The sequence below is a fragment of the Rhinopithecus bieti genome, unplaced genomic scaffold, assembly GCF_001698545.2.
Source record: "Rhinopithecus bieti isolate Rb0 unplaced genomic scaffold, ASM169854v2 scaffold_7580, whole genome shotgun sequence".
Taxonomy (NCBI): Eukaryota; Metazoa; Chordata; class Mammalia; order Primates; family Cercopithecidae; genus Rhinopithecus; species Rhinopithecus bieti.
In genome coordinates this window covers 1,596,957-1,616,416 of record NW_016805470.1, presented here as the reverse complement: position 1 = coordinate 1,616,416, position 19,460 = coordinate 1,596,957, and the positions used below count along the sequence as shown (strand labels likewise).

Genomic DNA, 19,460 nt, shown 5'->3' with positions numbered 1-19,460 from the left:
CTGCCTCAGCCTCCCGAGTAGCTGGGACTACAGGCGCCCGCCACTTCGCCCGGCTAGTTTTTGTATTTTTAGTAGAGACGGGGTTTCACCGTGTTAGCCAGGATGGTCTCGAGCTCCTGACCTCGTGATCCGCCCGTCTCGGCCTCCCAAAGTGCTGGGATTACAGGCTTGAGCCACCGCGCCCGGCCTCCTGTGACTTTTAAACCTACTAAAATCACAGATGTTGTTATAACTCATTACAACTGCTGCAGATATCTCAAAATACTATTTATCTCGATATTTTAAAATTAAGGGGCTAGGTGCTGTGGCTCACGCTTGTAATCTCAGCACTTTCAGAGGCCAAGGTGGGCAGATTGCTTGAGCCCAGAACTTTGAGACTAGCTTGAACAACATGGCAAAACCCCATCTTTACAAAAAATACAAAAATTAGCTGGGCATGGTGGCATGTGCCTTAAGTCCCAGCTACTCAGGAGGCTGGGGCAGGAGGATTGCCTGAGCACAGAAGATTGAGGCTACAGTGAGCCAAGATTGCACCATTGCACTCCAGCCTTAGGCAACAGAGTGAGACCCCATCTCGGAAAAAAAAAAAAAAAAAAAAAAGAGGTAATTACTCATACATTGGTAGATTAAATCCTTTAATGCATTAATAAAGTATATATAACTAAACCACAAATATTTGTAACATTTTGATAATTGTACTTCACTATAGTTGATTTCCTTTGTAATCCTACGTATTTTATTTATTTTTATTTTTGAGAGAGGATCTCTCTCTCTGTCACCCAGGCTGGAGTACAGTGGCACAAACACAGCTCACTAGAGCCTCAACCTCTTGGGTCCAAGAGATCCTCCTGCCTCAGCCTCCCATGTACCTAGAACCACAGGTGGCCCAGGTACCATGCTTAGGCTAATTATTTGTAGAGCTAGGGTCTCACTTTGTTGCCCAGGCTGGTCTTGAACTCCTGGGCTCAAGAGATCCTCCTTGAGCCTCAGTCTCCCAAAGTGCTGGGATTACAGGTATGAACCACAGTGCCCAGCCTGTAATACCATGTATATTTTGTACATTTGAAACTATTTTCCTGAGAAAGATTCTACAGGTTTCCTCAGTCTGCCAATGGCATACCACTAGTTAAGACTACCCGTTCCGCCAGGCGCAGTGGCTCATGCATGTAATCTAACACTTCGGGAGGCGGAAGCGGGCAGATCACCTGAGGTTGGGAGTCCAAGACCAACCAGCCTGACCAACATGGAGAAACCCTGTCTCTACTAAAAATACAAAAATTAGCTGGATGTGGTGGCACACACCTGTAGTCCCAGCTACTGGGAAGGCTGAGGCATGAGGACTGCTTGAACCCAGGAGGTGGAGGTTGCAGTGAGCTAAGATAGTGCCACTACACTCCAGCCTGGGCGACAGAGTGAGACTTGTCTAAAAAACACACACACACACACACACACAGCTGGGCGAGGTGGTTCACACCTGTAATCCCAGCACTTTGGGAGGCCGAAGCGGATAGAGGGTGGATCACCTGAGGTCAGGAGTTTGAGACCAGTCTGGCCAACATGGCAAAATCCCATTTCTACTAAAAATACAAAAATTAGCCAGGCGTGGTGCCGCATGCCTGTAATCCCAGATACTCGGGAGGCTGAGGCAGGAGAATCGCTTGAACCCAGGAGGCAGAGGTTGCAGTGAGTAGAGATCACACCACTGCACTCCAGCCTGGGTGACAAAGTGAGACTCTGTCTCAAAAAAGACTACCTGTTTTAGGCCAAGTTCAAGTCCACGTTCTCCAAGGAGTCTCCCTTGGCTACTCTAGCGCCTTCTTCTTCTTTTTTTTTTATTTTGAGACGGAGTCTCACTCTGTCACTCTATCACCCAGGCTGGAGTACAGTGGTGTCAGCTCAGCTCACTGTAACCTCTGCTTCCGGGCTTCAAGCGATTCTCCTGTCTCAGCCTCCTGAGTAGCTGGGACTACAGACATGTGCCACCATGCCCAGCTAATTTTTGTATTTTTAGTAGAGATGGAGTTTCACCATGTTGGCCAGGCTGGTCTTGAACTCTTGACCTCAGATGATTTGCCCGCCTCAGCCTCCCAAAGTGCTGGGATTACAAGCGTGAGGCACCGCACCCAGGCTCCAGCTCCTTCTTTAAATGAGGGCAATATTCTCAGCCAGAGGTTTGGGGTCTCATGCCCATTGTCCTGCATGGGCTCTGTTCAGGGTGGCACTGCCTGACTGGTCTGGCCTCAGGATCCCAAACCTTTTTTCAGCAGAAGGCTCTGGTTCCTGAGAAGGCCACTTTGTCCTGGCACCAAAGTGACATCAGTCCCTCCTACACGACAGGCAAATGTAGGTTTCCCTAGTGATTACACCCCGCTGGTCTGACTCAGACATATCCAGTGGGTGTCATCCTGATCCCCCACACATGACCCCCACTCCATGGCTATGGCTGATTGAACAGGGGCAAACACTTGATTCAAGCAAAGCCAGTCGGAGCTGATATCTGGTAGAAGTCTCACGGTTCCATCCCCCAACAGGGAAGAAAGGGGAAAGATATGAACAGGAATAGGGATCAGCATCCAGAGAGAACAAGGACAAGTCAGCTTCTTGAGGGAACCTCAGGTCCTGCAGGACACGGTAACATTATATTCCCACAGGAGTCATCTGGTGGCTTACATGAACTCCCTGTGTGTCTCTGTTACTTGCTAGCCACAGAGTCCCTGCAAACAGAAACTTTAGATCCACTGCCTCCTTTACTCCTCCTGCCTGTAGCGCTGTGAAGCAAATGTCCTGCATCATCCCCACGTCACACACGCGAAAAGAGGTTAGAACATTTTAGGACAGTGGTGGGGCGAGGATTGCTTAATGTGGAACTCGGCCCCACGTCCTCTGTGGGTCCTGCTAGCCCTGGCCCAGCAGCAGGATGTGGATAAGTCCCAGAAGAGTATCGGGACACTGGGTTGGGGTCTACTTCTATAGGTGACCTTCGGGGCGGTTGATAAGGGCCCCGCTACTCCTCTGGGTCCCGCAGTCGCTGACCACACAAGCCCTGTGTCGGGATCTGTCAAGACACTCATTCCTTCGCCAACCCCGGGGCGCCCCGATTCCGCAGCCACTCCCTTCTTGCGCCCCAGCCTTTCCACACAGCCGGGTCAGGACCCATCCTTCTCTTCTCTCTCCATGCCTCCTCCCACGTGCTTCCCTCCACCCAGAAGCCCCTTCTCCGCCGTATTCCCAGCTGCTTCCCAGTCAGCCCCCAACACCCTCCCGGCACCTCCTCCAGCTTCTTGGCGTTCCCCGTGACAAACACGATCTTCTTCCCCACCAATGAGGCCGCCATGGTGAGCCCCGGTTACCCAGCTGAGCCACCGAAAACTCCTTGGCGTCCAGTGACAGAAAACTTCCGGCTGGTGGCGGAAGTGAACGGCTCAGTTTCCGGCCAGGGGTCCGGGGGAAAAGCCGATACGGATCCCAAGGCGCGTATCGGGCGACTAGGCTCGCGGTGGCAGCCTAGCCCTCCGCGTCCGAATTGCTGGGGGCCTCCCAAGCCTGAAGATTGAATGCTCCAAGACCCGTCCCTCCTGCCTAAGGGACGCTCTCTTCAAGAACCGGAAGAGATCACTACCACCCCCACCCCGCCCCTGGTTTCGCTCTTCTCTGCAATGGGGTCTCCGAAAGCAGAAGACTGCAGCCCTGTGATCCTGGAGGTTTGCGCTGTCCTACGCTGTCTCAAAAAACTGCCTCCTTCTAGGCAAGGGCTTCCAAACCCTCATCCTGCTCTCACCTTCAGCCTTACCCGCCAGCTCTGATCCACCGGACCGTGAACTTAAACTCGGCATAGCCTAAAACAAGCCCAAACTTCTCACCCGGTTTCACACCTAGGCTTGAGAGCTCAGTGTCTAGACTCCCTCACTTCCTCATCTCTTCAGCCTCTTAAATCCGTCACCCCTTCTCCGTGGCCACCGTTTCAGCCAGACCTTTGCATTCCAAACACAACTGAAAGTAGGAAGTGCCCTCTCAAAGGTGTGTCTGCTGAACCTCTGCTGATATTCTCTTTGCGGCAAGTCATCTGACTCGCTCCTCCAGAGACTCAGCCTTCTGCCCGCCGTCTGGAACCCTGGGTCAGTACCTCTTGAATGGCCACTTCTGCCCATGGACAAGAAAGGGAGGGAGTCTGAGTTCTTACCAAGCTCCTCAGGCCATTCTGATGCTCATCAAAGTGTGAGAAAGCCGAGTGGCTCACACCTGTAATCCCAGCACTTAGGGAGACTGAGGCGAGTGGATCACCCAAGGTCAGGAGTTTGAGACCAGCCTGACCAACACGGGAGAAACCCTGTCTCTACTAAAAATACAAAATTAGCCAGGCATGGTGGTGCATGCCTGTAATCCCAGTTCAGAGAATTCAGGATTCAGGAGCATCACTTGAACTCGGGAGACGGGGGTTGCAGTGAGCAGAGATCGTGCCATTGGATTCCAACCTGGATAACAAGAGCAAAACTGCGTCTGAAAAAAAAAAAAAAAAAGCATGGGAACCACTGCTTTGGGTGGTGACCTGTTTTCTTTTATTGAAGCAGAAACACCATTATGCAGAGTACCTAGAAGAGTGGCCATGGGAATTTGGGGGCAGATGAGGGCCTGGAAGACATCAGTTACCCTGAGGAGCCTGAAAAGAAGAAAAACGGCCCACCCTACATGGATGCCTTTCTTGGATCTTAGCCAGCTCAAGCCCCAGCTCAGGAAAACCTTCCCTGAGCTCCCTTTCATCTGCTTGCATAGCACTGACCTCTCCACTGCAAATAAAAATTCATTTGTGTGATTCTTTTTTTTCTTTTAAAAATTTTTTTTTTTTTTTTTTTTTTTGAGACGGAGTCTGGCTCTGTCACCCGGGCTGGAGTGCAGTGGCCGGATCTCAGCTCACTGCAAGCTCCGCCTCCCGGGTTTACGCCATTCTCCTGCCTCAGCCTCCGGAGTAGCTGGGACTACAGGCGACCGCCACCTCGCCCGGCTAGTTTTTTGTATTTTTTTAGTAGAGACGGGGTTTCACAGTGTTAGCCAGGATGGTCTCGATCTCCTGACCTCGTGATCCGCCCGTCTCGGCCTCCCAAAGTGCTGGGATTACAGGCTTGAGCCACCGCGCCCGGCCTCTCTTCTAAAATTCTAATGGTAAAACCATATCTGTTTTGCTCACCTCTCTTTTCTTTTCTTTTCTTTTTTTTTGAGACGGAGTCTTGCTCTTGTCACCCAGGCTGGAGTTCTATAGCATGATCTCAGCTCACTGCAACCTGTCTCCCGGGTTGAAGCAATTCTCCTGCCTCAGCCTCCCAAGTAGCTGGGACTACAAGCACCCGCCACGACACCCATCTAATTTCTGCATTTTTAGTAGAGACGGGGTTTCACCATGTTGGCCAGGCTGGTCTTGAACTCCTGACCTCGTGATCTGCCCACCTTGGCCTCCCTAAGTGCTGGGATTACAGGCGTGAGCCACTGTATTTTTTGTTGTCATTGTTGTTGTTTTGAGATGGAGTCTCGCTCTTGTCGCCCAGGCTTAAGTGCAGTGGCACAATCTCGGCTCACTTCAACTTCTGACTCCCGGGTTCAAGGGATTCTCCTGCCTCAGCCTCCCCACTAGCTGGGATTACAGACATGCACCATCACGCCCAGTGAATTTTTGTATTTTTAGTAGAGGTGGGAGTTTCACGATGTTGACCAGGCTGGTCTCGAACTCGTGACCTCAGGAGATCCCTCCCCACCACCTCAGCCTCCCAAAGTGCTGAGATTACAGGCTTGAGCCACTGCACTCAGCCTCACCTCTCATTCTTAAATTCCAGTGCCTGGTACATAGTAGGTGTTCTGTAATGTAAGATCACAACTAGCTTGGGTACACTGGATCACTTGATCCCAGGAGTTCAAGACTAGCCTAGACAACATGGTGAAAGCCAGTTTCTACAAAAAATACAAAAAATTAGCTAGGCTTGGGGGCACACAACTGTAGTCGCAGCTATTCAGGAGGCTGAGGTGGGAGGATCAGCCTGGGAAGTCGAGGCTGCAATGAGGCAAGTGTGCCACTGTACTCCAGCCTAGGTGATGCAAGTGAGACCCTGTCTCAAAAAACCAACAAACAAAAAGATCACAACTGACATCCATAATTACAATTCCACAGATAACTTTCTTTTTCATTCTTTTCTTTTCTTTTTTTTTTTTTGAGATGGAGTCTTGCTCTGTTGCCCAGGCTGGAGTACAGTGGCATGGTCCCTGCTCACTGCAACCTCTGCCTATCAGGTTCGAGCACTCCTCCCACCTCAGCCTCCTGAGTAGCTGGGACTACAGGCATGCACCACCATGCCCAGTTAATTTTTGTATTTTTCTTTTTTTTTTTTTTTTGAGACGGAGTCTTGCTCTGTTGCCCAGGCTGGAGTGCAGTGGCACGATCTTGGCTCACTGCAAGCTCCGCCTCCCGGGTTCATGCCATTCTCCTGCCTCAGCCTCCCGAGTAGCTGGGACTACAGGCGCCCACCACCGCGCCCGGCTAATTTTTTGTATTTTAGTAGAGACAGGGTTTCACTGTGGTCTCGATCTCCTGACCTTGTGATCTGCCCGCCTCGGCCTCCCAAAGTGCTGGGATTACAGGCGTGAGCCACTGCGCCTGGCTCTTTTTTTTTTTTTGAGACAGAGTCTCGTTCTGTCGCCCAGCCTGGAGTGCAGTGGTGCATCATCTCGGGCTAACTGCAGCTCCCTTCTGTTTAAGACCTGGCCTCCCGTCCCCGGCCCATTTCTCCTGTTCAGCCTCCTGGAGTAGCTGCGCTTACATGGCTGCCACCACCACGCCCGGGCTAATTTTTTGTATTTTTTTTAGTTAGAGGACAAGGTTTCACTGTGTGTTAGCCAGCGGGATGGGTCTTGATCTACTGACCTCGTGCCTCGTGATCAGCCCACCTCGGCCTCCCAAAGTGCTGGGATTATAGGCGTGAGCCACCACACCCGGCCAATTTTTGTATCTTTAGTAGAGGCAGGGTTTCACCATGTTGGCCAGGCTGGTCTTGAACTCCGGACCTCAAGTGATCTGCCCACATCAGCATCCCGAAGTACTGGGATTATATGCATGAGCCATCGTGCCAGCCTTAGATAACCTTTTTTTTTTTTTTTTTTTTGAGACAGAGTTTCACTCTTATTGCCCAGGCTGGAGTGCAATGGCACGATCTCGGCTCACTGCAACCTCTGCCTCCCAGGGTCAAGCAATCCTCATGCCTCAGCCGCCCAAGTAGCTGAGATTACAGGCATGCACCATCACACTCTACTAAAAAATTTTGTATTTTTAATAGAGACGGGGTTTCTCCGTGTTGGTCAGGCTGACCTCAGACTCCCAGCCTCAGGTGGTCCGCCCACCTCAGCCTCCCAAAGTGCTGGGATTACAGGCACGAGCCACCACACCCGGCCTAATTAACTTTCTAAAGCCAAGGAATTGATCGTTCAGGACGAGAAGCAGTTTCTCTTCAGATCCCAGGCCAGATGAAGCTGCTTCTGTGTCTCAAGAGGTGGTACAAGTCAAAAAACAAAAAAGGCAAATTAGAGAAACACATTTTAAGCAGAACTCCAGAAGCTGCAGAAACATTCATTTGATGGAAATCCTCATATAAGGAACCTGGTTTTTTTGTTTCTCCTTTTTTTTTTTTTTGAGACGGAGTCTCGCTCTGTTGCCAAGGCTGGAGTGCAGTGTGCAATCTTGGCTCACTGCAACCTCCGCCTCCTGGGTTCAAGTGATTCTCCTGCCTCAGCCTCCCAAGTAGCTGAGATTACAGGCGTGTGCCACCATGCCCCGCTAATTGTTTGTATTTTTAGTAGAGATGGGATTTCATCATGTCGGATAGGCTGGTTTTGAATTCTTGACCTGAAGTGATCCGCCTGCCTCGGCCTCCCAAAGTGCTAGAATTACAGGCGAAGAGTCACCTCGCCTGGCCCATATTTTTTCAAACCCCTTTCTCACTGTTGTTCAATGGTCCTGAATTTATTTTATTTTATTTATTTTATTTTTTATTTTTCTGAGATGGGGGTCTCTCTATAACCCAGGCTGGAGTGCAGTGGCATGATCATGGCTCACTGCAGCCTCGACCTCCCTGGGCTCAGGTGATCTTCCCACCTCATCCTCCCAAGTAGCTGGAATTACAGGTGCATGCCACCACACCTGGCTAATTTTTGTATTTTGTTTTATAGAGACAGGGTTTCATCATGTTGCCCAGGCTGGTCTTCAACTCCTAGGCTCAAGGGATCCCCCAACCTAGACTTCCCAAAGTATTGGGTTAACAGACGAGCCTCTGTGCCTGGCTCCTGAAATTTTTACTACTGTTATCATGCATACAAAAAGCTTCATAAATTCCAGTACTGCCCTCCCCTCCCCTTCCGGAAGGAAGAAGGAAGGAAGGAAGGAAGGAAGGGAGGGAGGGAGGGAGGAAGGAAGAAAAAGAAATTCAATGTCACAGATATAGCTAAAGCTCAGGGCTTAACCCCAACCTGCTTCCCTCCTCCTATAGGCAATCGCTGTCCTGAAGTTGGTATGCATCAGTCCCAAGCCTCTTCGTACTTTTTCCAAGGTTGTTTCCATAAACACTATGTGGGATTTTAAATCACTAAAATTTAGTGATTTTAAAACAGAGTCCGGGCGCGGTGGCTCACGCCTGTAATCCCAGCACTTTGGGAGGCCGAGGTGGGTGGATTACAAGGTCAGGAGTTCGAGACCAGTCTGGCCAAATGGTGAAACCGCATCTCTACTAAAAATACAAAAATTAACCAGGCGTGGTGGCGGGCGCCTGTAGTCCCAGCTACTCGGGAGGCTGAGGCAGGAGAATCGCTTGAACCCGGGAGGTGGAGGTTGCAGTGAGCCAAGATTGCACAACCGCACTCCAGCCGGGGCCACAGAGACTCCGTTTCAAAAAAAACATACATAGATATTTTCCACTGTACATACCATCTGCAATAATTTCCTCTCAACATTATGAGTTTTTTTACGCCCCCCAAACTCATTTTAATGTTTTACATTAAAGCCTCTCTGTGAAGTGCGGCTGGGCGGGGCTCCGAGTAGTGGGCGGAGTCTAGACTGGGGAATGGGGGCGGGGCCTAGGAGATTCCGGCCTTAGGGTGGACGCAGTTGTTCTGCACAGAGGGCCTCGTCATGGTGGCGCCCGTGTGGTACTTGGTAGCGGCGGCTCTGCTAGTCGGCTTTATCCTCTTCCTGACTCGCAGCCGGGGCCGGGCGGCATCAGGTAGGAGATGCCGCTGCGCCAGGGCTGGTGGTACCGGTTTTCTGGCCTGAGCCTTTGTGGACCGTCGCGCCGCGGCTCCTGCGCGTGCGCATCTGGGCGGGCGGGGCGCATGCGCATCCATGGGCGCGCGTCGTGGGCCCGCTGGGACGTCCGTAGTGCCCTGCCTGGAACCTGTGGCCGCGCTGCTACCCCTTTCTCTCGACCCCAAGCCAGAGTCTGGCCTCATCCCTCTCTTCATTCCCGGGAACTCCATACCTCCAAAGGCCTCAGGCCCTGGCCGGCGCCCACTCCCATCCGTCACCGTCTGGGCCCTTTTCCTCTGCGCCTGTTAAGGTGGCCGCAGGGGTTTCCCATTCCTCCCAGCCTGGCTCCAGAGCAGGTGCCAGGAAGGGGGCATCTGAATATTTTCTGCCTGCCCCCTACGAGCTGGAGAAGGGCGAGACGGCTCCAGGAAACTCCTGAAGCTCTATCCTTTCCCGCCAAAGAGAGCGCCCACGCTCCCTCCCTAATCTGCACCCCGATCAAAAGGCCGTGTCATTGGCCAGGACACAGAAGAGATACACCCATCCTCCCTCTTTCCCCCCATTTCTGGTCAGCGGGCGGGTTTGTGTGTCTTCCTGCTCCCTGGGCCCACAAGCTGCCTCTGAGCACCTGCGCGCTCCCAGGGGCGGGAGGACCACGCTAAGGAAAGGCGGAGAGCTAGTGGGTCTTCCAGGGGGAGGCTCGGCTACCGCCGAGAAGTGAACTCTCTGGTTGGGGAGCCAGGTAAAACCACAGGTGGTGTTAGGCGAGAAATCAATGGATTCCTGCAGGGGGTACTCGATGAGAGCTGGGGACATCAGGATAGGGGACTCCTGACAGGCCAGCTGGAAAGGTGGAGCTGGGAGAGGAGAGAAGAGTATTCATACAGGCCCCAGGGAAGGGCTGAGCCACCGCCTGGGACCAAGCTGTGGGCCTGGTGGAAAAGGCCTTGCCAGTCAGACTGAGAAGTCGGGCCTTTGTGCTGTGGGCAGCAGACTACTGAGCAGAGGAGGTGAGGCTTCCAGGCTGTCGCTCCTCCTGCCATGGGCCGGGCTGGGCTTCCAGGCAGCATTGTCATTTCTGTCTTCCCTACAGCCAGCCAAGAGTCACTGCACAATGAGGAGCTGGCAGGAGCAGGCCGGGTGGCCCAGCCCGGGCCCCTGCAACCTGAGGAGCCCAGAGCTGAAGGCAGGCCTCGGCGCCGGAGGGACCTGGGCAGCCGCCTACAGGCCCAGCGTCGAGCCCAGCGGGTGGCCTGGGCAGAAGCAGATGAGAATGAGCAGGAAGCTGTCATCCTAGGTGAGAGGAGCCTAGCCTGGTGGGGAGAGGGTCTGGGTTGGAGGGGGAGATAAAGGGGCCCCCAAAACTAAGTGGGGGAGTAGGGTATGAAGCCTCAGGGTAGGAGGGACGTCTGGGAGCCACACGGTAGAGTAGGGGGAGACTTGGGACCTGGCATTTGTTCCACTGGGTCAACCCCCTCTTCCTTCATCTTGGCTCTCAGTGTCCAAGCAGAGGGCAAGGGTCTTCAGATTGATTCAGAATGTTCCTCAATTTACCCCTTCTATCCTCGCACCCTTCCTGTTATGGGCACACTCATTCCCTGAGGATTTCACCCTAGAGGCAGAGTGTCTGGAGTGGGGTCACCCACAACCCCAGGAAAACAGTTTAAAGATGGAGACATTCTGTTGACACAGAGGTCTCCATATCCCTGCTTCCGGGAGACCAGGAGAGCCCTCACGATTGTCTTCTCCAGTTTTGGACAGCTGGCTTGAGCCTGAGGAGGGGGCATCTGGGTCTTTCTCAGAAACTGGGGGCATTTGAGGCTTTTGCCTTGTACCCTTGGGGATTATCCCTTTAGCTCACAAAGAGGCCCTTACTTTGCCTACCTTTTGGCTCAGACTTGGGTTCAGAGACCCTTGCTGCACAGATGTCAGTGGGTCTTTAACTTGCAGCTGGTCCTGAGGTGGTCATGGTGTTGGGACTGTCTTTTCAGCCAGGCTTTGGTGGGCAAAGGGATAATCCTAGCCAGGGACTAAGCCCAGAATCCTCAGCAATTCCTGACTGTGGTGAGGAGGATTTCAGATTTGAGGCAGGATAAATTTCCTCATAGGACTTCCCTTCTCTGGGTGTTTGGCACCAGGGACAGAAACCAGAGAACTCTGGAGTTCATTAGCCAGGATATTTAAGGTACATTAGGTGGGACCAGTATTCAAAGATAAAAAAACGCTTCTTGGCCGGGCGCGGTGGCTCAAGCCTGTAATCCCAGCACTTTGGGAGGCCAAGACAGGCGGATCATGAGGTCAGGAGATCGAGACCATCCTGGCTAACATGGTGAAACCCTATCTCTACTAAAAAATACAAAAAATTAGCCGGGCGAGGTGGCGGGCACCTGTAGTCCCAGCTACTCGGGAGGCTGAGGCAGGAGAATGGCGTAAACCCGGGAGGCGGAGCTTGCAGTGAGCCGAGATCCGGCCACTGCACTCCAGCCTGGGTGACAGAGCGAGACTCCGTCTCAAAAAAAAAAAAACCCTTCTTGGGCCAGGTGCAGTGGCTCATCCCTGTAATCCCAGCCGAGACAGGCGGATCACGAGGTCAGGAGATCGAGACCATCCTGGCTAACACAGTGAAACCCCATCTCTACTAAAAATGCAAAAAAAAAAAATTAGCCGAGGGTGGTGGTGGGTGCCTGTAGTCTCAGCTATTCAGGAGACTGAGGCAGGAGAATGGTGTGAACCCGGGAGGCGGAGCTTGCAGTGAGCCGAGATCGCGCCGCTGCACTCCAGCCTGGGTGACAGAGCGAGACACTGTCTCAAAAAAAACAAAACAAAACAAACCAAAGAAACAAACAAACAAAACCCTCTCTGCTAATGCCTCCCCATGCTGTATTCTGGCTCATTAGCCACAGTACCTTAAATATCCAGGCAGCCCTATCTGTGACCCCGAGACACTTGCATATTTTAACCTGATACCTCCCTTTTTATGACTGTGCAATATCTAAAGTTCTCATCTTTTTTTTTTTTTTTTTTTGGGACAGATTCTCGCTCTGTCACCCAGGCTGGAGTGCAGTAGCGTGATCTCGGCTCACTGCAAGGTCCGCCTCCCGGGTTCACGCCATTCTCCTGCGTCAGCCTCCCGAGTACCTGGGACTACAGGCGCCTGCCACCATGCCTGGCTAATTTTTTGTGTTTTTAGTAGAGACGGGGTTTCACCGTGTTATCCAGGATGGTGTCAATCTCCTGACCTTGTGATCTGCCTGCCTCAGCCTCCCAAAGTGCTGGGATTACAGGCGTGAGCCACCGCACCTAGCCCAAAGTTCTCATCTTTTCCCTTGCCCTGTGGGCCCCTCACCATTCTTCCATCCCTACATATTCGGTGTGAACCCGGGAGGCGGAGCTTGCAGTGAGCCGAGATCGCGCCGCTGCACTCCAGCCTGGGTGACAGAGCGAGACACTGTCTCAAAAAAAACAAAAACAAAAACAAACCAAAGAAACAAACAAACAAAAACCCTCTCTGCTAATGCCTCCCCCATGCTGTATTCTGGCTCATTAGCCACAGTACCTTAAATATCCAGGCAGCCCTATCTGTGACCCCGAGACACTTGCATATTTTAACCTGATACCTCCCTTTTATGACTGTGCAATATCTAAAGTTCTCATCTTTTTTTTTTTTTTTTTTTGGGACAGAGTCTCGCTCTGTCACCCAGGCTGGAGTGCAGTAGCGTGATCTCGGCTCACTGCAAGGTCCGCCTCCCGGGTTCACGCCATTCTCCTGCGTCAGCCTCCCGAGTACCTGGGACTACAGGCGCCTGCCACCATGCCTGGCTAATTTTTTGTGTTTTAGTAGAGACGGGGTTTCACCGTGTTATCCAGGATGGTGTCAATCTCCTGACCTTGTGATCTGCCTGCCTCAGCCTCCCAAAGTGCTGGGATTACAGGCGTGAGCCACTGTGCCCGGCCCTGTTTTTGTATTTTTGATAGAGATGGGGTTTCACCACGATTGCCAGATGGTCTCCATCTCCTGACCTCATGATCCACCTGCCTCGACCTCCCAAAGTGCTGGGATTACAGGCGTGAGCCACCGCACCTAGCCCAAAGTTCTCATCTTTTCCCTTGCCCTGTGGGCCCCTCACCATTCTTCCATCCCTACATATTCATGCACCCGCACACACACATGCGCTTATGGCAGATGCCTCTGGAGGGCAGAGCTGGGTTAGTGACATTTGCAGATGGGTGGAAGGGGACCCCCCCATTAGGAGAGGGACGAGGGATTGGGGATCCATCATCGTCAGTCCTCTCTGGTCAGAACCTGAACTGTCTTTCTTTGACCATACCCAGCCCAGGAGGAAGAAGACATCGAGAAGTCAGCGGAAACTCACGTGTCAGGGAAAATTGGAGCTAAGAAACTGCGGAAGCTGGAGGAGAAACAAGCGCGAAAGGCCCAGCGTGAGGCAAGCCAGAGGGATGGGATGCAGCTCTGGGAAGTGGGAAAGGGCCCTGCCTTCCTTTTCCCCTAAGGCAGACTCAGGGCTCCTTGCCTGCTGGGCTGGTGCTTGCTGCTTCCCTGACTCTGTCTCCTGCCGCCTGGGTCTGTGCCCTGGCCCAGGCATTGCCTTCCCTAGTCTGTCTGGGAGGTGGGCACACTCTAGCTGGGGGTGAGGGATGTGCCCCTATGAAGACCTCTCTCCAGGCAGAGGAGGCTGAACGTGAGGAGCGGAAACGACTCGAGTCCCAGCGCGAAGCTGAGTGGAAGAAGGAGGAGGAGCGGCTTCGCCTAGAGGAGGAGCAGAAGGTGAGGCCAGCCCCGACCCTGACTTCTTTCCCTTGACCAGGCAGCCTTGCTTCTTATGCAGCTCCTTGGCACCTCCAGCATAGAAGGTGGGCTATAGAACTGGCACAAGGGCAGGTTCTGGTTTATTTGGTCCCTAGGCTCCAGCACAGCCTGGAAAAGCAGCTGCTGAAAAGCAGAGCCTGGAGTGAGGATTCTTGTGCACATGACTATTGAACTTTCAGAGAGCATGTGAGGAACGCGAGGCGGGCAGGGCAGCTGGGCAAAGAAAGTCAGGAGAGGAGGAAAAGATGGCAGAGAGGTGATGGGAGTCTGGATGCTGAAGGCTTTGAGGCCGTTAAAGATCATTGTAAGAGATGGTGGCTGCATTGAGGGCCTGGCATAGAGGAGGTGCTCAGGGAATGGGGACCACTGCAGTAAAGGTGACTAATGAACATTTGTTTGCCAGATGCTTCCTTTGTTCTGAGAACCAGGTTTCCAAAAAAGGGAACAGCATAAAAACGTCGGGTACGTAGGGTTAGAGCCAGGGCTGCCCTAGCTGGGAAGACCTGTGACCTCTGACTGGTCTGTTGTCCCAGGATCCTGGATGTGGGTGCTGTGGCTGATAAGCCAGAATACAGCATGGGGGAGGAATTAGCAGAGAGGGTGTTTTCCTTTCTGAATATTTGTCCCACTTAATGTACCTTAAATATTCTGGCTCTTCTCCCCTATAACCAGTTTCCCTTATCCTTAACATCTTACCTCACTTTAATACATTCCTCACAACTAATATTGACACATTATTAGTAACTAAACTCTAACATTATTCAGATTTTTGTTTATTGATTGATTAGGGCAAGTCTTGCTCTATTGCCCAGGCTGGAGTGCAGTGGCACGATCTTGGCTCACTGCAACCTCTGACTCCCAGGCTCAAGCAATCCTCCCACCTTAGATCCCCCTCCTCACGAGTATCTGGGACTATAGGTGTGCACCACCATGCCTGGCTAATTTTGTGTGTGTGTGTGTGGAGATTGGGTTTCACCGTGTTTCCCAGACTGCTTTTGAACTCCTAGACTCAAGCAATCCTCTTCCCTTGGCCTCCCAAAGTGCTGGGATTACAGGTGTGAGCCACTGTGCCCAGCCTTAACAATTTTGAGGAGTCCTGGGCAAGTAGTTTGTAGAAGATCCCTTAATTTGAGTTTGGTTGTTTTTCTCATGGTTAGACTGGGGTTATGGATCTGACTGAAGAAGACAATAAGTGAAGTTCCATCTTCAATGCAACATACTAAGCACGCAGGTTATCCCCTTCACTTATCCCTAATGTTGTTAATCTTGGTCGCCTGGCTGCGGTTTTGTTTGCCAGCTTTCTCCACTGTAATGTGACTGCTTTTTTCCCCTCTTCCCATATTTCTTTGGAAAGAAGTCACTGTGCACAGCCCACACTTAAAGGTTGGGGAGTTGGAGTTCTTACATAAATTATTTGGAAATCTCTTACAGGAGATATGTCTCTTCTTCCCTATTCATTACATATTAATGCAGACTTTTTTTTTTTTTTTTTTTCTGAGATGGAGTCTCACTCTGTCACCCAGGCTACAGTGCAATGGCTAAATCTGGGCTCACTGCAACGTCTGCTTACCAGGTTCAAGCGATTCTCCTGTCTCAGCCTCCTGAGTAGCTGGGATTACAGGCACCTGCCACCACACCCAGCTAATGTTTGTATTTTTAGTAGAGACGGGGTTTCACCATGTTGGCCAGGATGGTCTTGAACTCCTGACCTCAGGTGATCCGCCCGCCTCAGCCTCCCAAAGTGTTGGGATTACCAGCATAAGCCACCGTGCCTGACCAGCCATTTTTTTATATCTGTATAGACTCATGAGTATTTATTTTGTACTTTATGTTGTAATCCAGTAACATGTTATTTATTAATTTATTTTATTTTACTTTATTTTATTTATTTTTTTTGAGACGGAGTCTTGCTCTGTCGCCCAGGCTGGAGTGCAGTGGTGCGATCTCAGCCCACTGGAAGCTCCGCCTCCCAGGTTCACGCCATTCTCCTGCCTCAGCCTCCCAAGTAGCTGGGACTACAGGCACCCACCATGCCTGGCTAATTTTTTTGTATTTTTAGTAGAGACGAGGTTTCACCATGTTAGCCAGGATGGTCTGGATCTCCTGACCTTGTGATCTGCCCGCCTCAGGCTCGGAAAGTGTTGGGATTACAGGCGTGAGCCACTGCGCCCGGCAACATGTTATTTATTGTGTTGTTCAGATTGTCCCAGCATTGACCACTGGGAGCCGTTTCATTTGGCTCCTGTGTACCTTTAACACACACTCGTCGTTTTGTTTTTTGAGTACTTAGTTTCTGGCACTGCAAGATGCCCCAGACTCATCTTGTATATTACTTGCCCCAGCTTTAGCTTTCCGTTTGAAGAAAATTTTTCTGAGTGCTCTGGAAAATGTGTTGGGTTGAGGGAGGCTGTTGTACCAGGCGGTAGTGGTGATGGAGCAACATAGACAGACCGGGGAGTTTCCTGGAAGTTCGAGAAAGAACTGCTCAATAGGACCTCATTTCTGACCAGTTGGCTGTGTTGATTCACCGAGCCAGGGACCCAGGAGGAGGTCTAAGCATAGAAGAGCAGGTCCTAGGGTCTGTCTGCTGCCTGTGAGATGGCCCAGTAGGTGTGTCACATGGACCATTATGTGTTTGGGAGAAGAGATTCGGGTGGGGATACAAGTGTGGTAGTCACTGGCAAGGAAGGGGTTGATGCTTTGGGCATGGGCGAGGTGGCCCAGAGAATGTGGAGGAGAGAGAAGAGGCAGGGCTGAATGATGAAGGAGGCGGGAACAATGGCCCAAGGAGCAGGAGGAAATCCAGGAGAGGGTGGAGGATCTGGAAGCCAAGGGAGGAAAGAAGGATCACTGAGAGGACAGGCATATGAGACCTGAAGGTTGTCCCTTGAGTTTGGTGAGTGGAGGGCATGGGTGAGACTGTGGCAGGAGTTGTTTCGTAGAACTGGGAACACAGAAGCCAGACTGTAGTGGGCTGACTGGGTGAGTGGGTGGTGAGGAAATGCAGGGTTCACATTTGCTCATGAGGTTTGGACGTGACGGGGTATGCTTAATGAGTTACACAAGGAGAGGATGGGGCAGGTGATTGGAGGGTATTGTAGAGTGGGGTCATGGTGGGGTTTTCAACAGATTTTTGCTAAGATCCCCTGAGCATGGAGGGCTGGAGCAGGGGCTGAGCAGCATTTGTCCAGGTGATGATGCAACTGATGACAAGAGGGGCCTCGGCCCATTGTTCAGCTTGGGGGATGGAGGAATGGGGGTCTTGAAGGAGCTCTGTCTCTGAGAAAACCCTGGGCTGTATGCTCTGGTGTCCTGCAGGGGTAGCAGCAACCAGAACAGGGATGGGGTGGGCACCTGCCCCTGATTCCTGACTTTTGCCTCCTGTGTCCACAGGAGGAGGAGGAGAGGAAGGCCCGTGAGGAGCAGGCCCAGCGGGAGCATGAGGAGTACCTGAAACTGAAGGAGGCCTTTGTGGTGGAGGAGGAAGGCGTGGGAGAGACCATGACTGAGGAACAGGTGGGCGTGCTGCCCCTGGGAAGCCCCTCTCTGCACCCATCAGTGCAGCCTGTGCCAGACCCAAGGCTAGCCACCCCATCCCAGACGCCCCTGGCCAGGCAGTGAGAGGTGGGTGGGTGTCAGTACCAGCAGGGTTTAGCGGCCAGAGGCCTTGTCCTCAGCAGAGGCTGGTGCCTCCGAAACCCTTACCCTGGAAGGCTCTGCTGCTTGTGTAGGCAAGTGGTACATGCAGGTGGTCGGGCGGGCCCAAGGCAGGCTGCAGGCAAGTGGCCCTCAAGTGAGCAGGTGGTGCTTGGGTGGATGGGTACAGAACCCTGTGGCCTTGCTAGGGGGTGCTCATCCTGATTTCTCTGCTTCTCTAGTCCCAGAGCTTCCTGACAGAGTTCATCAACTACATCAAGGTAAGCAGCCACGGAACAGAGCCTGAATGTCAGCTTCCTGCCTGGTGTGTGCAGGTTGGATGCCTCCAGCGGGGGCTGCAGGCAGTGCATTCAGGCTCATGCAAGAGTGGGCAGGGGGTCCTAGAGGGGCAGAGCTGCAGGGTCCTGGCCAGGAGCATTTCTCCCCGCTCCGACCCCGAAGGTGGAGAAGGACCTGGGTCTGTGTGGGAGGTGCAAGCCTTTGATCACTTCCTCACACTCAGTTTGACAGTTTCCCTGCTCTTCAGACCCCACGCTCAGTGAGTCAGTGTGTTTTCAAGTCTCTTCACATGTGTTTTCTGTCAGTTCTGTCACACTGAGGCTCCGCTGAGTTGAAACAAGCATCCTCTGCCATGTGCTCCTGACTGGGAACTTGGGTCTTTCAGAGGAAACAGGATGGTGTTTCCTTTGGAGTCTAGGGTGGGGCGGCAGTGTGTCCCCTTCTGTCTGCAGCCACCGTGCAGGCCGCCTCGATGCTGCTCCAGGTTGCATAAGCACATCCTACTTTGCTTTGCTGCTAAGCAACTTCTCTCCCACGAAGGATGCCATGAGGGGAGAGGTTTTCAAGTGCAACTCAGAGGTGCAGAGGCGGCTGAGGGAAGGAGTGCAGAGGGAGCGGGGGCGGTGGTGGGGGTGGCTACTAGGGGCTGCCAAGGACCCAGGGCTTGCATAATCCTCCCGCCGCCTCTCCTGAAAGAGAGCAGGGTTTAGACGCCTGCCGGCAGTGAGGGACTGGGCTCATAGCCTTGAGTCTGGGGTTCCTAAGTGGGGGAAATGCTGGCAGCTTTGACAGGGTCCTGTCTGCTCAGGCTGTGTGCACTCCCCTCTCATGGAGCCCTTTCTCTACCCTGGCACACTTGATTAGGGGCTGCGACCAGGCAGAATATCTCTCACACTTGCCTGCTGCTGTTTGGAACTTGTCCCCGCCTACCCAGTAGGCAGTAAGATGGTCCTGAAGCCCCTTCCCTGGAAGCCTTCCCAGGTGGAATTAGAGGAGGGGGTCAGCTTCAGCATCTCCCTTTACTCTGCAGAAACCAGAAGAAAGGTCCCCAGTTCTTGCCCTCACTTTTGGTGGCTCCCTGGAGGTACCATTCTCTGGGAGTTCTCCAAACTCTTTTGGAGCTTAGAAGTTTTTCCAGCTTGTCTGGGCACAGTGGCTTACGCCTGCAATCCCAGCACTTTGGGAGGCCTAGGCGGGCGGATCACTTGAGGTTAGGAGTTTGAGACTAGCCTGGGCAACATGTTGAAACCCCATCTCTACTAAAAATACAAAAATTAGCCAGGCATGGTGGTGCACACCTGTAGTCCCAGCTACTCAGGAGGCTGAGGCAGGAGAATCACTTGAACCCAGGAGGTGGAGGTTGCAGTGAGGCAAGATGGTGCCACTGCACTCCAGCCTGGGCAACAGAGTGAAACTCCATCTCAA

General features: G+C 52.5%; 2 protein-coding genes across 5 annotated transcripts in view; one reads left to right on the top strand and one right to left on the bottom strand.

Annotated features, from left to right (window-relative positions):
• The window catches only part of ITPA (inosine triphosphatase), a 23,034-nt gene extending 18,631 nt beyond the window's left edge, over window positions 1-4,403 (bottom strand). For all 4 annotated transcript variants that reach the window (XR_001885738.1, XM_017872609.1, XM_017872608.1 and 1 more), the window contains exon 1: window positions 3,269-4,403. Coding sequence is in view for 3 of the 4 variants with exons in the window: in XM_017872609.1 (XP_017728098.1) it covers window positions 3,269-3,334 (66 nt within the window). In the remaining variant the exon portion in view is untranslated. The remainder of the gene's footprint in view (window positions 1-3,268) is intronic.
• A 4,505-nt stretch (window positions 4,404-8,908) lies between these two features.
• The window catches only part of DDRGK1 (DDRGK domain containing 1), a 14,016-nt gene continuing 3,464 nt past the window's right edge, over window positions 8,909-19,460 (top strand). The window contains exons 1-6 of the mRNA XM_017872606.1: window positions 8,909-9,248; window positions 10,365-10,568; window positions 13,604-13,716; window positions 13,956-14,057; window positions 17,493-17,615; window positions 17,978-18,016. Coding sequence (XP_017728095.1) covers window positions 9,158-9,248; window positions 10,365-10,568; window positions 13,604-13,716; window positions 13,956-14,057; window positions 17,493-17,615; window positions 17,978-18,016 — 672 coding nt within the window. The 5' untranslated portion in view covers window positions 8,909-9,157. The remainder of the gene's footprint in view (window positions 9,249-10,364; window positions 10,569-13,603; window positions 13,717-13,955; window positions 14,058-17,492; window positions 17,616-17,977; window positions 18,017-19,460) is intronic.